Source organism: Adelges cooleyi, unplaced genomic scaffold (assembly GCF_023614345.1).
Source record: "Adelges cooleyi isolate 19-005CV unplaced genomic scaffold, UGA_ACOO_1.1 ACOO_flye_CR_arks_rails_tigmint_CR_PRNA_1, whole genome shotgun sequence".
In the NCBI taxonomy this organism is placed as follows: Eukaryota; Metazoa; Arthropoda; class Insecta; order Hemiptera; family Adelgidae; genus Adelges; species Adelges cooleyi.
In genome coordinates this window covers 3822305-3841207 of record NW_026095751.1, presented here as the reverse complement: position 1 = coordinate 3841207, position 18903 = coordinate 3822305, and the positions used below count along the sequence as shown (strand labels likewise).

General features: G+C 28.1%; 1 protein-coding gene across 1 annotated transcript; it reads left to right on the top strand.

Annotated features, from left to right (window-relative positions):
• Positions 1–1077: 1077 nt before the first annotated feature.
• Positions 1078–17085, top strand: LOC126835749 (uncharacterized). Its single transcript, XM_050568539.1, has 19 exons — positions 1078–1167; positions 3808–3880; positions 3943–3972; positions 4038–4088; positions 4331–4384; positions 5208–5237; positions 5317–5343; positions 5519–5569; positions 5944–5970; positions 7063–7146; positions 13109–13138; positions 13205–13255; positions 13662–13715; positions 14558–14587; positions 14667–14693; positions 14896–14946; positions 15224–15250; positions 15834–15917; positions 16829–17085. The coding sequence occupies exons 2-19, from the start codon at positions 3814–3816 to the stop codon at positions 17083–17085; spliced, it is 1032 nt and encodes a 343-aa protein (XP_050424496.1). The 5' UTR covers positions 1078–1167; positions 3808–3813.
• Positions 17086–18903: the final 1818 nt, after the last annotated feature.

Genomic DNA, 18903 nt, shown 5'->3' with positions numbered 1-18903 from the left:
ATATGTAATATACCGTTAAAAAGTTTTAATAAGCCTTGTGGGTATCGAAGAATATGCTAAGCTACACTAACCTCCGATACGTAGCACTACTGAAAAAAATTGTGATTTAAATTCACTTCAATTATTAAATTTGGCACTATTCGTGAAGGAATATGTATGCAGGTCTCTGTAGCGGATTTTCAAATGCAGTATGACAACAATCGCCTGAGCGCAGCCCAACAAAATTTTGTTTTTTACATGATAGCAATTAAATAAAATCACTAATTACTAAAACTAATGAAAAAAATTAATAAATAACCATTTATTAACCTTAAAACCTTAATATGTGTTTTAGAAACACTCAAATATAACCGTGGTAACGCTGTATTGTTTGAACGAGTCTCAGCTTTTTTGTTGAAATTTGTATCAACTTAATACAATTTTAACACGTACACGTGTTTAATCGACTATACTTAGAATATACATATATTTTAGAAAGAACAGCATTATATTATGACTGTCCATTGCTTGTTTACTATAATTTTTACGAAATTTCAGGATAGCGGTCATTTTTCAGAACTTAACTGTGACCCTAATGTAAGATGTTTACGGATTTTGCTGTGAAAGTACAGAAAATCCTAAAGGAGTGTTAGGCCAACCTGGACGTCCATTGTGATTAAAGTATAGTAGCTAAATGACACGCTGACAAATTCTGAAACCCAACTTAACTCGGAAAATATTACTATAGTCGTCAGTTAGATTTAGGTGATATGCTTTCCTCTCCTCCGTCTAAATGATATGAAAAGTTAAAAATATCATGGTAGTTCTTGTTTATTTTAGTTGAAAACTCGTAAAAGATAGAATAAGTAAGATATTTCTTTCGATTAAATGACATACACACTATTAAATATAGTTAGAATCCCTAATGTAAACACTAGTTTACGAGTGATTTATAAAGAAATAACTGTTAAGAGAAGTAGACTAAATACAAGGGCAGAATAATATAAATAAGAAATCATATAAAAATAAGTAAACCACCTATGTAAATAAACTAACGTAGGCACCCATTGGCTAATCGCAAAAAAGCCACTTTAAAACGATAAGTATAAAAAGATAATAGATTAGATTTTTGTTTAAAAGCTCGACCATTTCAATGATATTGAGTGACACTCGCCTACTTCAAAGACTGTAAGTTCAAAATTGTTTTATATTTTATTTGGTTTTTCTAAGTTTCTATTTTGTATTTATGTATCAAGCCTTTGCAAATTTTAACCATGCTGCCCATTTCATTAAATAGCTAAGCTTTTTAAAGCCTTGTGTTGATGTAAAAATCTCAAAAAAAAAAATTTTATTTGAAATACTATAATTTTAATACAACTTAATATTGAATTGTTGTAAACGACATTCATTTTTTTGTTATTTGATTTTTGTTGTTGTATATTATAGGGTAACCATTAAACTTATCAAACGTCATCATGAATAACAGTACAATTATGGTTTCTTTTTAAAATTATTTTCATTGGTTCTTTTTTATTATTAAAATGTTTTAACAACCATTAATTTTTTTTAATAAAATACCTAAATGTAGCGGAATAGGTACGTTATAATATTTCGTAAATATCTATAATCTAGCTGTTCCAGTATGTTCTGTAACCATTATACCCCATCGCCAAAGTTAGTTCTTTTTTGTTTTTTCATACAAAAATGAACCCGTTCGATTATACCAAATAAGCGCTACAGATAAAATATTAAAAAAATTCCTTTTTTTTTTTTTTTTTCTATATTTGGTAGTACTTTGTTTCAAAAAAAATTATACATTAATTCGACTATTTTTAAAATATGTTTAGTAACTTGTTGGTGTCGTAGTATTAAGTAGAAAAATTTGTTTTTTATTAGGGTGTTTACAGGTCATATATTTTCCTACGAATTGCTTAAGGCCAGATATTATAAAATCACTAAAATATAAGCCAGAAACTTGATATGTTTACTAGCCACCTTAGATACTAGATTGTTAATATACTATTTCATTATCTATAATTCCACCAGTACTCTAAATTTATTTGGTACTTCAACGAGACATGAAAATGCTCTTTCTTGGTTGCAGACTTGGCTGAAAAACTTCATTAACCTATATTTAAAAATTTGATGGCTCAACAATTAAAAAAAAACTATGGCAAAATATACATATATACAGTGAAAATAGATACAAACATAATTAATTGTAGTATATATAACTAATAGTAATATTATGTACAAAACCAAAACAAAGAGAACAAAGGAAAATATAAAATAAAATAAAATAGTAGAGATTTAAATAGAACAGCCAGCGCTCAAAAGGAAAGAAATGATGGCAGTAATAATAAGAACTGAACGGGAATTGAGGGCGTTATAAAGATCGGGATTTGGGATACCGTGGGATGCAAAGAAATTAAAGAGAAAGATTATACTAGGAACAAGAGAAAGACAATTGAATATGAAGTAAGAAAAATCGCCGACAGCTTCTTCAACATGTAAATGACAGAAAAAAACAGAATTAAGGGAAAATTTGTAGGAAAACGGTGTAAGACGGAGAAGTAAGAAATGCATAGACTTGGGATATAAAATGCGCATCCCGACTTTGATGGAGATATCGAACCATCAGTGAGAATTAAGCAGAAACGGGAAAGTTGTTAAGGATGTATTGTGAGAAAAGATTATTAACGATAAATGAAGATAGGGTTGGGAGAATTGAAGGATAATGCCAAGGAAATGTGGGAGGATATGAATAGTTGGAGAGAGGATCAATGCCTTTAAAGGGTCGTACATGGGTAGGCGCCCAAAGGACTTGTGAATATGTGGAGAGATAGAAGAAAATGAAGAACAATAACATACCAGGATGGGTAGCGATTTAGGAACGTAACGCCAAGATTGTAAAACAGATATGAAAGTATTCGATATGTTAAACGAAGAGTAGGCAATCGATTTGAGAAGAAATTTCTGCTAAACGGCGACTTCTAATCTCGATGGGTGGACTGCTGCATTCGATTTCAAGGCTAGCAATGGAAGTAGATAAGATCGTGCCAATAATGGATCGTAGACAGGAAGCTAGGATTGTAGTCTTTTACGGTGATACAAGGAGGCAGAGGAGAAGAGAAAGGAATCATAATCAATCCTTGTTCGAATGATTGAATTGAAAAGTAATAGGAGAGAAGAGAGGTGAGACGATTTTTAGAATTTACTTTTAGATTTTCTAAGTAAGTCGCGATCATATCGCTGCATTCGATTATGTTGATTTACTTAATATTAATTAAATAATTATAAATCATTTTTTTTTATAAAAAGCTTTTTATCATATATTTATTTATTTATTTAATATTAATAAGTATAATAAATTATTATATTTGCTATATTTCTAAATCTCGCATTCTATCATTGAAATCATAAGTTTATGATAACTTAAGTATATTATATATATGCCATTTAGTATATCATATACTAAGTGTATATGTGATAACAGAATTTTTACCCATCGTAATAATTGCATATTGAGAACGCGCTACGAACCAAAACAAATTTGACAGGTACTCGAGGTTATAGACATAAAGATCACATAAGGTTGGTCATAGGCTCGTCGCAATTTCCTGGTATTTCACCATACACCTTATGATGTTTTATTTCCGTTATACTTACTTTTGGCAACCTGTTGATTTATTTCCGTAAGATTTACTTTCGTCACAGAAAACGTAACTCTATTTTTACGGTCACTTCCCACCCCAGCACTGAAAAAATTATATTCCAGCAGAGCGCGGCATAGGTTCTAACATCTTTATTGTTTGTTATTATTTGCAGATAAAAATGATATTTTACATTATTTTCATACCATATGCCTTTGTTAGTGTTCTAGCAGATAATGTTACTTTAGGTAATTATTTTATTTCGACTTACCTACTCAAGGTAAATATTTAAAAAAGAGTTTTTTTACAGACGAATATATGACAGAGCTTCACATTACAAGTCAGTAGCCTTTAAGTTTTAAAATATATTTGGTTTTTTTTATATTTGCTTATAATTAATTGCAGACGAATACATGGCAAAAGCTTATAGCACGTTAAGTAATCATAGAGTTCTGAGTAAGACATACTTTAAATTAAAACACACACACACACATATATATATATAATTGATTAGCAGTTCCTATAATTTACTTAGAGCCACCTTCGCTATAATCAGTTATATTTTAACCTAACAAACTGTGTAGCATTATTTATTAACACTTAAAGCATAGTGTACAATTATTCTGAAAATGTATACTTCTATTATGATTCTGTTTAAAATAGTTTTTATTACTGAAACCATTATTATTTAATTCTAGATGGATTGGCTCATACAATTAAAAAAGTTATTCGTCGAGATGCATATACAACGGGTAGTCATTATTATACAATAAAAAAATTAATCAGTTTAAAGCTTGATTATACAAAAATCCTCTCTCATCTCTCCCCTAGAAGCATTTGTGTATAGAGAGTTTAGTAGGAGTCTTCCACTAATCTTTCAAATGGAACTCTCATTAATAATCCCTTTTCGCGGTTCTACGTGAGTCGAGACTCCAAAGTATTTTATGTTCATTTCGGATTGGTTAAAAGCTCCTAAGTGTACTAAATAATGCATTTAATGTATTGGTAGAACTAACTGATTTGATGTACTGAGTTCTATACTCAATAGGATAATACTTGGTATCAAAAAGAAAAAAACAAATTTGTGGAATCCGAGTTCGGTGGTTCTGTTTGAAAATCGTATGTAGGTATAAAATGAGTAGTTACATAGAGTGTATTGATAAAACTCTCCTGGAGTCCTAATTGGAGACTATCTTGGATCGGAAATTTGGTTTACACGGGTAATCTTCTATGGACTACCGATGCTACTAGATTCCTTAATTTTACCAGAGATCTAAATATTAAATTTTATTGTAACATCTAAATGGATTTTTTCTGACAGATAACACTGCTGGTGGCTTTTTTGATCTCATGAAATCATTATATTTTATTATACTCGCCACATCTTCTTTAATTCTATAATTTTAGGATGATAAATTTTCAACTCTGTATAATAATGTAAATTTAATACCATTTTTACCTAATTAAAAATGCTCCTATGTGTAATTAGGCTTAATTACATTATCTTATAACTTCTAAATAGAATATACAACTGAGTTACAGTTTTAAAATGAATTTATTTTTGTTTAATTTCAGATGAATTAAATTTTATGTTTGCAACACCGGGTAAGAAACGTCTTAACGTTTTATTGTAAAATTTACATATGGTTGTTGGAAGTATTAAATGTTTTCGTTTTGATTTCAGATCAAGCAGACGTTTTTGATCTCTATAGTAATCACTTTTACATTTGATTTTATGTTTATAATCGCTGTCGTATATGTACGTTATTAATATGTATCGAGCATTTAATATCTATAAATTTAGGAAAATCATGTACATGTACTTACTTATCATTTCTACCATAAGAAAATGAGTTCATTAAAATGTTATGTTTTTTGAACTTTAGAACACATAGGATACGAGAGAATATTGCAAAATGAAATTTTCATGGCCTTACGTATGTTTAAATTAATAATTTTTATGCAAATTATTTCAAAAATTGATTATTATATCAAAACGATAAACACTCGAGTCGAGTTTAAAGGCAAAAAACAGTTAATTTAAAAAAAAAAAATATTAAAACTTGAGTGGGTACTTGAGTAGTCTACTGATGTGGGAGTAAACGCAAGTTGTGTAAATAGATGAAGAATGTTTTGCATTAAGTTTTGATGAACGTCAGAAACAATAATCACATAATTAAAATATGCTAGACTACTAAAAGATATTCAAAGTTCAAGCAATATTTTAGATAACTTAATTGTTTTTTTTTTTAGTTGGTGCGTGACTGTTATAAAACTGTTTATAAAACTGTTTTTTTATATTTTTTCGTAGATATTAACAAGCCTCCTGTAAATAGAGGTAAGAACATATTACTGGGTGTCCCATAGAGATTTGACAAATTAAATAAATTTTGTTTTATTGAACATTTTTCAGATTTTATAAATTAATTTGTATTTATTTGTGCTATAACCTCCATGGTTTTTATAGCACTTAACTGTTTTACTTTATTTCATATTTTTTTTCTTTTTTTTTTTTTTTTAATTAAAGAGAGCCATTTTATTATGAACATTTTGCTGAGAATTTCGACTGGTCGATATACAGTTTTAGATAATTAAGTTATTTTAGGTTAAAATATAAGACCGGAAATGGAGTGCGGTAGAGTATGCGCGTAGAGTAAATTTTGTATGCACGCATATAAAATATTCCATCACACTTCACCATCCATTCCACTCTTTAAACTTAAATTAATTTAAAAGTATTTATCCAAAACTAGTAGTCGATCAGTCAACATTTTCAGCAAATTATTGTCAATAAAATGGTTATATTTAATTTAAAAAAGGTAAAAAAAAATAAATAAATAAAAACCTTAAAAATTATAGTTACCAAAAAAATAAGTAATTCAGTTAAAAGTAATACAAATCATGTTGTTTATAGGTCGAAAGAGTGTAAATTTATTTAAAAAAACAAATCTTAAAAATATTTACTAAAACAAAGGTTATTCCATATGTCAAATCTTTGTGGATCTCTGTATGGTTGCAAATTGAGTTAACGTATATTATTTCTCGAATTAAAAAAAAAACAGTTAACCTTATCCCCATGAACACAAATTACTAGTATTTAATTACCTCCATTAGTTTTGAGGAGGTCAAATTTTTTCAGGAATTTTTATTACTGACAAAGATAAAATTATTTTAAAATAATAGCTTCGATACAAATTTGATACAATAAAATAAAATATTAATAAATGCGTCATAAAGATATTTTTTTTTTTTTGGCCTCGTGGGAACTATACCTAAAAAATATGTCACAAAGGTCTGGAAGAAGTCTAGATTATTTTTTAAAAATAAATTATGAGAGATTTAGGATAAAAAATTAATAAAAAAATATATTTTTAGCTTCGCATCGAGGTTAAAGCTTGTAGCAACACGGTTGATTCTTATTTTTTTTCAGTTGTCGATTGGTCAGAACTTGGAGATAAAAGAAGAGAAATGACTAGAAAAGCTATAATACTACTCTTAGACATTGATATTTGTGGTAGGCATTCATTAAGATTTATAATACTTTTGCTTTTTTTTACCATACGATCTATACATACAAAACATAATTCATTTAATTTTTTAACATGTGACCTAATGAGTGATGGTTATAGAGTCAAAGCGAATTAGTAAATTCACATAATATTACCATATGTAGTTGTGGTTGTCTGTACCTTATTTGTATGATCGTACCTATATTGAATGTATTTTATACAATTGCACTGAACAATAGATAAATAATGTTTTTTTATTTATATTATTCACACTTTTATATATATACACATAAAATAACAGAGCCGTATTATACGGACGTGTTATATATTTAACTGAATGTCTTTGTAAACATTTATTAGTGTTGTCTTTTACTATAAAGAAATTAAGTAGCTAGTAAGCTAATTTGGCAAATTTTAATTTTTTTCAAGGTGTACACGGTGACAGTAATTATAGTTTTATGCAGACATGTCGTTTAATTGGGTTGGCATTGAGTACAAAAAATCCATTTAGTTATACAAAAACTGTTGAAACAAATAATGATACTTGTTTCATAATGAATATAAATTGCGTTGTTTCTAGATACAAAGCATTTCGCCATAACGAATTTTATGAAGTATACAGCGAGCCATATGCTAGAAGAGGGCCTAGACTTATTGATCAGTTAAATATAGAATCATTGAGATAAAGAATTTCTTTACATTCCAAGGTTATTTTAAATAATGAACTTATAAATTGCCCAGTATTTCTCAGTGTCAATATCTAAATAATAGTATGCATACCTCTTGTATATCCTTGTTGTCAAATAGTTCAATGTAATTTATAATGAACAGTTCTGTTTACCATTTTGTACACGATTGTTTTAAATGTATTGTCTAATATTGATTTTGTTTTTAATACTTCATTAAAAATAATAAAGAGCACTTTTTATTAGTTAATTGTTTAAAAATAGCAAATAACCGAAAACATACATGTTATTCAAAATATGATGTCAACCAGCTACAACTGTTTGTAATCGTGTTGATAACAATGAACAACGCCTATAATAAATTACACTGCTTGCTTTTCTGCTATTCATTATTGCAACTATATTCGTTTTTCCTAAAATTTCCCTTAGATGTTGGGGTTTCTATATCATGTATACTACAGTTTACTGGTTTCATAAATTTTGTAGCAACATATTGATGACTAGCGGTTCGCTCTGGAGGGTCGTCTGAATTAGTTTAAACTTGAACTTACTTGAGTGAGATTATCTTCTTCTATTACTTGGGTACGTAATTTGCCTGAAAGAGGATACAAAGGTGAGACAGTTCAAAGATTTTTGCAAGATTTTAATATGGCCAAGAGTCTTTTTAAAATTTGCGTGGACAATTCGTGTTACGTTTTCGCGTCCTAAATAGATCAAGATATTTTTTAATTTACTTCTGTAGACCTGTGACCTCCCCATCTTCACTGTGATCCGTCCTCACTATGCCACGACCTTGTGCTGGCTATTTTTATGATTAACTTGTATTGATAAAATAGATGAATAGAAGTGGTGGGTGACAGATTTGATAACAGTGCGCGTGCTGTTTTATCGGCTCTCGGTCACACGTTATGATAATTGTATAAATTAAATACTATTATTATTATTACCAGCGAATGGCACATTTTTACTGTTACTGGCATAGACGGTGATATCTAAACAGATTAGGATTCTTATTCGACAAATATCTAGACACATAATATACTACGTTTGAACAAGTTTTGTTTCATATAAGTACACTATACCACACATTTAGCCGACTTACCTCGCCACATTTCTTTCTGTTTTAAACCATAGCTTAGTAACCTATGGTTAGGCCCGTAAAGTAAGCAGCACTGGACACTTGATTTTAAACCGTCTAAATTTAAGAAATTTCTTTAAATTTAAATTAAAACAAAATTGTACTCTGACCTTTAAGCACGGAGCATTAGACACTCGTTTTTTAGTAAGCCGTTTCTGACTTGACAGATAGCTAGACTTCCACTACAGTTAACCAGTACTTAGCTTGCAAAAGATTTTTCTGAAACTAGGTATGAATTCTAATCACTAGATATGGATACCATAAATTTCAATGACATTACTTTAAGACGCAATGCGGGGACCGGACATCCTAGCCGTGCACCTCCCTCGCAGCTAGTACGTCATAATAGACTCTATTTTTTTTTCATACTCTATTAAATAGAGTATGAAAAAATCTCACTTCAGTAGCGGCATTGGCAGAGACGGCGAAATAGTTCACTTATCAAACCCCTGCTGGCGCTTCTGGAAGTCCTATTTACTACTTATGAGTTTATAAAGTAGGCTATGTCCAGTAAAATAATATTTTTTGTGAACCAAAAATATCTTTCTCAAAAAACTCGGTGGCGATATCTGTACGGAAAGATGATTATTAATATGCCAGCTGTTTTAGCTAAATTAAGCTAAGTATATTTTTTAGTTCAGCGTCGATTGGAATTAAAATTGTGAATATTTGCATAAACCCGTATGGTTGTGATATTTCTGCTGTTGTAGACGTTGTAATGTTGTTATTATTTGTACAAATGCTTCGAGATTATTCACATATTATGTTCGACCGTTCCTTTGTATTGAAATTAGCAAATTAATTTTACGTACCTGCAAAATGTTTTGTCTATAAAAAGGTTAATTAAAAAAAAAAAATATTAAAACAATTTTATATGTAATAGAATTACACTTTACTCAAGTTAGATCTTCTTTTAGACTTATTACCAAAAACTACGGAAAAAAATTATCCACCCCTTTTAGGAAAAAAAGTTAAGGAGGTTTTCTTGGGTACCAAATAAACTCAATCCGATAATTTTTCTTGAAAATTATAGCTAGTAATCGTTGAAAGTTGAAAACCCGCATAGTCTTTTGGTTTTCATAATTTAAAGGATGATAGAGTAATCAACTTTTAATCCCTCAAGGTACCAAATAGACGAATGTTGTGATTTATAAAGTTGCTACTCGATGAAATTGGTTCAATATAAAAAGTAACAGTAGAACAGACTAAAATGCACACACCATTGTAAATCTGATAGCAACTCCGTACCGCATAAAATCTAAAATATAGATTTTGTACCATTAAGTAACAAATAAACTCCTATTTGGAAATTCGCAATTTAGTTATGTATATTTAGGCTATGTTTGTTGTGGTGTTCAATGGATGTTAAGCTTGTGTCACTTACCGCTTAACAGTTTTAATAGGTTTTATTGATATCGCCAAATGTGCAAAAGTGTATATACAATTATATGATTAGGATTTAATGCATAAGACCCTAGTACTTTTTTTGAATAACATTCTAGCGTGATGTGTTTGAACAAGTTTGGCTTTTATATATAGTATTGTTCTAAACACATTTAGATTTAAATAGGTGTTCTGACGGTATGCGTTTCATATAATATTCATCTACTACAGCTGCTGAGTAATGCGTTACAAACTTTACATAGGACTCTGGTACTTTGAAAGTGGGACAGTGGCAGCGGAGCAGGTTTTTAATAATGGCTCAACAAATTTAAACAAATTTAATTAGTAACATTTATTACTGTTAGGTAATTTTGATTTAGGTCCCTAATACTTTTTTCTAATAAATTGAAATTTTAGTACGATGTGTCTGGCCAAGTTTAGCTTTGTTATATTAAATTATTCTACACATTTTTAATGTAATAAGTCGAAATCCAATTTTGAAAAAGTTACAGGTTATACGTGCTTCATAGAGTTATCGGCAAAATTATGGTTATTTTTCAGAAATTGTGATACTCATATTGGACAATTTCGGATTTTTCTATGGAGGTACAGATGTGCCTAATGTAAATGTTTATTGCACATAATTGTAATTAGTTTTCACTGTGATTGCATAGGGAGAAAAATTGTAGTGTACAATGTGAGTAGACAAGGATTGTGGAACCTGTATGTGCAGTGTTGTAGGGATGATACAATTAACATTGATCTGGTGGTTAGGTAGGATTCAGATATAAGAACTATATCGACTCTTTTTTTTTTTGTCTAGTACTGGAGTCAATTTATTCATGTGATTCAGGATTCCAAAAAAGGATTACAATGTCGTTTGTAAGACTACTATATGGCGTTATTGTTTTCAATAAGGTACGAGAAGACTGTCACAAGGGCTGTTAAAAATGCATTTATTATTGATTTGAAGGCAGATTTAAAGTTGTTCAATATTAAGGAGATTGTTTCTCAGTGATAGGTGGAGAGTTTAGATTTGTGCCGGAAGTGACCTGAAATTACGAGTATTTGAGCTGGTTATTTCAAAATTGTCTCATTTGAGTTGTCATTGGTGGATTAGCTTGATATTTAGATAGTTTTGTAAGTACAGGGTTGTGTTTTTAAGATAATTGACGGTTTCGTTGTAGTTAGTTATAAATTAGATTTGGTTTTTTGGGTAGGACAACAGCTTTACATACGATTCCATAATCTACCTCAAAACGTCCTGAGTAGTATATTTTAGATTAATACTCATAAAAGATAAAATAGTTGAGATATTTTTTTTGATATTATGACATACACAATTAAATATGGTTAAAGACTCTAATGTAAATACTAGTTTACGAGTGATTTATAAAGAAATAACTGTTAAGAAAGTAGACTAAATATAATGGACTAAAGCAGAATAATATAAATAAGAAATCATATAAAAATAAGTAAACCACCTATGTAAATAAATTAACGTAGGCACTTATTGGCTAGTCGCAAGAAAGCCACTTTAACACAATTAATATACAGTTAAAATCGATTTGATTTCTGTCTTATAAGTTCGCCAATTTTAATCATATTGATTGACACTCACAAACTTTAAAGACTGTAAGTCCAAAATTTTTTTTTTTATTAAGTTTTTCTAAGTTTATATTTTGTATATGTGTATCTAGCCTTTGAAAAGTTTAACCAATCTGTCCATTTCATTAAATAGCCAAGCTTTTTATAGCCTTATGTTGATGTAAAAATCTGAAAAAAAAAATTTTTATTTCAAACACCATAATTTGTATACAATTTATTATTAAATTGTTGTTAATAACATTAATTTTATTTTTGTTATTTGATATTGTTCATGCACATAGGGTAATTATTAAATTTATATGATACATTTTTCATAAATAACAGTATTTTTCTAGTTTATCTTCTTCCTAATTATTTTCATTCGTTTTTTTTTTTGTTATTACAAATTTTCGATGTCCAGTCAAAATGTTCATTAAATTATTATCTATTAAGCAACAGTAGTAAAATAGATAGGTTATAATATTTAGTAAATAACTTTTATCTCGCTGTTCCAGAATGTTCTGTAACCATTAATTGCCGTCACCACTAAGTTAGTTCTTTTTTGTTTTATTTCATTAAAAAATAAAACCGTTCGACTACACCAAAAATAGCGCAATAAACAAAATATTTTAATAAAGAAAAGGTGGGGTTTAATTTTCAATATATATGAACGGTATTACTACGTTTAAAAAACACCTCAATGTAGGAGTAATTCGATTATTTTTTTAAATATTTTTAGTAATTTGTGCGTATCGTAATTTTAAGTTGAAAAATATCTATAATATGTTAATAATAATATAATAATATATCTATAATGTGTTTTTCTTGATTTCACATTGAGTTGGTCCTATAAGCTAACATTTGGATAATATTTCTGGTTTATAGAAATATAATTTTAGAAGATAACGTGGGTCCATAGTCCACACAAAAACAAAAATTAAAAATAAAATTTTCACAAGCAGAAAATATTTAATAGGCATCTGTGTTTTTATTAAAAGAAGCATCATTGTTTGTAATTTTTTGCAGATAAAAATGATATGTAATATTGTTTTAATATTATATGCCTTTGTTAATGTTTTGGCAGATACTATTGATATGAGTAATTATTTCATTTAAACGCACCTAATCAAGGTAGTTAAAAATCTAAAAAAACCAAATTGTAATTTTTCACAGGTGAATATATTACAGAGCTTCAAATCACAAGTTAGTAACCTTTACATTTTTTAATATATATATTTTTTTTAAATATTTGTTTATAACTTATTGCAGACGAATACATGGAAAAAGCTTATAACACGATTGGTTATCATGGAAATCTGAGTAAGACATACTTAAAATTAAAACACATATATTTATAATTGATTTAATATGTTTTCCTGATCATCAAATTATTTATAAATTGAAAATAATAGTTTCTATGATCTTTGGAGACTATAAGTGCACAATACGTATATTAATATTGTTTCGAATGCTGTCTATTTACTTAATTGATGAAAATAAAATATTATATACATAACTGATATTCTTAAAATACCAGTTTCTATAATTTAATTAGAGCCACCTTGGCTATAAACAGCTATATTTTAACCTAACAAACTGAGTAGCATTATGTATAGTCACCACTTTAAAGCATAGTGTACAATTATTCTGAAAATATATACCTACTTCTATTATGATTCTGTTTGAAATATTTATTATTGCTTAAACCATTTTTATTTAATTCTAGATGGATTGGCGTATACAATTAAAAAAGCTATTCGTCGAGATGTATATACCATGGGTAGTTATTATTATATATTAAAAAAATTAATCAGTTTAAAGCTTGATTATACACAAATCCTCAATCTCATCTCTCTTCTAGAAGCATTTGTGTACAGATAGTTCAGTAGGAGTCTTCCACTAATCTTTTTAATGGAACTCTCATTAATAATCCATTTCGCCGTTCTACGTGAGTCCTTAGACAGTATTGAAATATATTATTTTTAGGATCGTTCCAGAAACCCAATCGAGACTCCTAAGTATATGGTCATTTTAATTTCGTAGGAGTTTCCAAAGTGTTGCGATACTAAAGTAGCGTGCCTATTTTAAATGTAAAAAATATATAAGATGCAATCAAAATAATAACGAGTCATAGTCGTCATGCAAACGTTTGGCCAAAACATATAATTAAGACTGTAGAATCATCATAAATCACAAGGAGGTTATAGATCAGAAATAATCACTATTCAGGAACTAGCAGAATAAACTATGTTCCACGTTTTATAATTATAGCCATCGAGCTTTAAGTAGACTGTAACTTTTTATAGTTATTTTTATCAGAGATCAAAATATTAAATTTTAATGTAAAATCAATACGGAATATTTCTGACAGTCAGCACTGACGATATTTTTTTTTATGCTCACCAATTCATTTTTTCTATTTTACTCATCATGTCTACTTTAGTTCAGTAATTTTATTATGATGAAGTGTTCGCCATATATAGTATTGTAGAACCAACACCAATTTTAATGAGCTCGAAATGCACATATGTGCTGTTTACCTGAATTACCACGTCTCCTAATTTAAAATGAAATGGAAAATTACAATAAATTTAATAACTAATTTAGTAATTTTAATTTCAGAGGAATTAAATTGTATGTTTGCAATACCGGGTAATAAACATGTTAACATTTTAAGGTCAAATTTCACCATAGTTGTTTAAAGTATTAAATGATTTCGTTTTAATTTCAGATCAAGCAGACATTTTTGAACTCAATAGTAATTATCTTTAAATATTATGATTTCATATATATTTTATAATAATCAGTAATGCGCAGTCTTATCTGTACATTATTAATATGCATTGAGCATAATAATATGGATATATCAAGAAAGTTATCATATATATGTACTTGTCTATTTATTTTAATCATAAAAAAAAAAATTAGTACATTAAAATTCAATTTATTTTAAATTTTAGAATACATAGGATACGAGAGAATATTGCAAAATGACATTTTCATGGCCTTACGTATGTTTAAATTAAATATTTTCATGCGAATAATTTCCAAAATGGATTTTTATATAAAAACGATTAACACTCGATTCGAGTTCAAAGTCAAAGAATAGTATTTTGTTTTAAGTTTTGATGAAATTATGAAACAATAATCATCGGGATTAAAAGTTATTTAAAGTGAAAGCAATATTTTAGATTGGCTACTTGTTTTTTTATTTTTTTGTGTGACTGTTATAAATAAAATATAAAATTAGTTTTTCCACTGTTATTATATTTTGATATTTTATTGCAGATATTAGTAGGCCTTTGGTAAACCGAGGTAAGCACGCATTATAGTTGTAAATTTAGTTAATCAAAATTATTTCTAATAATTTCTCGAATAAAAAAAATTCCTTATCCCCATGAACACATACTATTAATTATTAAAAAAAATCATTAGTTTTGAGAAAGTTGACTATGATGGTATTAACTTGTTTAGTGTTTTTAAGGACATGCATATTTAAATAAAGAAAGTAGATTAATGTATATGTGTAAAGTTTACAATTCACAATCTAAATATTTGCTAATGTATTTCCATTATGATTTGTAATACAAATAATGTCTAAATACTAATGTTGTTTTAAGAATTTTAACCTTCTACACATACAGCTAAACGCCTATTTAATTCAAATACAACCGTTCTTTGACTATTACTAAAAAATTAAGTAATTTTATCTATTTCGCGTATTTAAGTATGCCATCTGACCACCAGCATTTTTAGTTTAGAATACCGGTCAAATCCGTACACAAGACTTAAAAAATTAAATCACATTATTATAAAAAAATATATTTCATCTTCGCACCTAGGTTAAAGCTTGTATTTGTTACTTGTAGCAACACGGTTGTTTATTTTGTGTTTTCAGTTGTTGATTGGACAGATCTTGGTCATAAAAGAAGAACATTAACTAGAAAGGCTATAGTGCAACTGTTGTCCTTTGATATTAGTGGTCAGCATTCATTTATGTTATAATAATTATAATTTTCAGTCATAAGATCATACTAACCGAATTACTTAATTCATAAAAAAACATCCCTATTCAATAACATCTCATTTACAGATATATAATATATTTATATCATCGGTTAATTCCTACCACGGTAACACCCGATAGTTTTGTTTATAATAATATAAGTATTATACGCATACAGCACTTAGGTAATTGACTCTTTTCTTAACATACAAGTATGTTAAGAAACTGTTCATTATACTATGATTAGACTCTATGTAATCTATAAAGTTTTTGTTTATTAAATACCGAAGGAATCTTTTATCTATCGCTTATGGAAAACGTTTTAACGCTAATCCTCTTACATGATATTAAATAGTTAATAATTTAGAAAAATATAACAAGAATTTAATTTGTTTACGTGTGACCTACTAATTTATGATTATAGATTCAAATTGAAACGATAAATTTATATAAGTTTATAAAACATTATCACATGTATTGTATTTGCCAGTATCTACACATTTCGATAGGACATTTTATATTTATATTATACCTAGATTCCACTTACATAACATTTTTTTTTAAATACAAAATCTACTAGAGAGCTATATTGAACAAGTCATAATTTCACTGAAAAATAAGCAAGATAAATAATATATTCTTTATATATATTATAATATTATATATATATATACACACACACACACATATTATATATATATATATCTAGTGTCTAGCCGTGTTCCCCACAAGTAAAAATATTATTGTTTGAAAATAATGTAATCTTATTACATGAACATACTGTATATTTATCTGTATTTCTTTATACACATTTATTGGTATTGTCTTTAACTATAAAGAAATTTAGTAACTATTAAGCTAATTTGTCAAATGTTTATTTTTTTTAGGTACATACAGTGACTACTATAGTCTTATACAAAAATGTCGTTTAATTGGATTGGCTTTAAGTACAAAAGACCCATTACGTTACACAAAAACTGTTGAAATAAACAATTATGATACTTGTTTCATAATTAATGCAAGTGGCATTATTACTAGATACAAAGCTTTTCGGAGCAACGAATTTCATGAAGTACACCTCGAGCCATATGCTACAAGAGGTCCTAGACTAATTGATCAGTTAAATATAGAATCATCGGTATAAAGAATTTCTTTACTTACAAGTTTGTTGTAAATAACAGCTAACTTATAAATTGTATTTTAATTATTATATTTAAATTATTTTATGGATGTCTCTTGTATATCCTTGTCAAATAGTTGAATGTAATTTATAATAAACAGCTCTGCTTATCATTTTGAACATGATTGTTGTTTTCTATTATTGTTCCTATATCTACGATTTCTCCTTAGTCGTTGAACAAATTGTATTATATAGTAAGTAATACGTCAGAAATCTATGACTGCCACTACTACTACTACTGTTAACTTTACTAAACATTAGCAAACTTAAGTTAATAACAATACTATTGCATAGACATTTTTTACAACTATTACCACACTTGATCTTACATTATAAAAAATGTCTTGTTGTTATTTCCATTAATCATTATCCCATTTATATATGGGGACGGTAACCTAAATTCACTCTTTCCACACATTTTTATCAAAAGTAATTTATTTATCACACCCCCCCCCTTCTTCTTAGGTTTACTTCTAATTCTATTTAATTACGGAATATCAACTTTTTGAGAAAAAAACCCTAGTTATTTTCTACGCTCACGGGAATACATTGAATTATGGGTATGTTTTAGCATTATGGTTTCACCATGGATATGTTTTTGGGCTGGGGGTCATTCTGAAATTCGTGTTACGATTTCGTGTAATGTACATAAAGATGTAATAGTAAATAGACATTAAGACCGTCATAGACAAGATCAAGACTATTTATTAAAAAATAAATATTTCCAAAATATGGACTGAAATGTTAGATTGATTGATGATGACACTGTCATATAACAGACTATTTTCATAAAGTTGTGTTCATACATTGGATAAATCATAGAAAAACCATTAAATATCATGGACAAAACAATAACTGTACACAAAATGGCATGTTTTTACCAAGGAAAATGTTTATTTAGATTTAATTAGACATTTTATTTATTCCCCCTCCCTCCCCAGATAGTCGCGATATCAAGAAAGTAAGTGTATTATAATAAATTGGTACATCTAAAATGTTTTGGTGGTAAAACAAGTTGAGCTCAACTATTATCATTATCATCGCAGCTGTGTGTGAAATATTATTAACGAAAAAAAAACAAGGTTTTGTACTTTATTAGTTAGAAATTAAACGTCCTATTCTATGTGAGTAAGCAAAACATAAAACAGCAAAACGTTTTTGTCTGACTTACAGTATACATTTACAACCGATCGCTGCGTCGATCATGATATTTTAACCTTCTAGTACGACGTCGGCTAAATAATATTCCGAAAGCTTACATAAATGGATATAAAGCTACTATACAAGATGGTAAACAAGAAATATTAAGGCACCCCTAATACTCTCCCTAAGACTTAATGATCCCTATTTTCAATATTTTATACAAAGAAATTTAGTGAAGGAGTTACCTGGTACATGGTTTGTAAAAAAAAATAGTTTATTCAGCCATTAAACCAACTCCTAAACATTGATAATTAATATTTTTAGGAACTATTTCACGGCTCAAGCAGAAAGCATAATAAAAATTATAAAATACGTTTGTACACAAAAAATAAGACAGAGTTGGAACAAAAAATTGTTATTTCAAAATTAAAATTTAATTTCGGTCTTAAGAATATGAAATGTTAAAAATATCATTTTGTAAGTTTAAATTGTGAAGCTGATGTCGTTAATCATACCCGAGAAAAAAAATTAAACTCCTTAGATTGTCCACTTATACAAATGCTTTATAAAGAATATTAAACAATTTAAAAACAGTAGTTTTCTTTTTATATTATGAAGAAAAATATTTTTTTTTCTCGT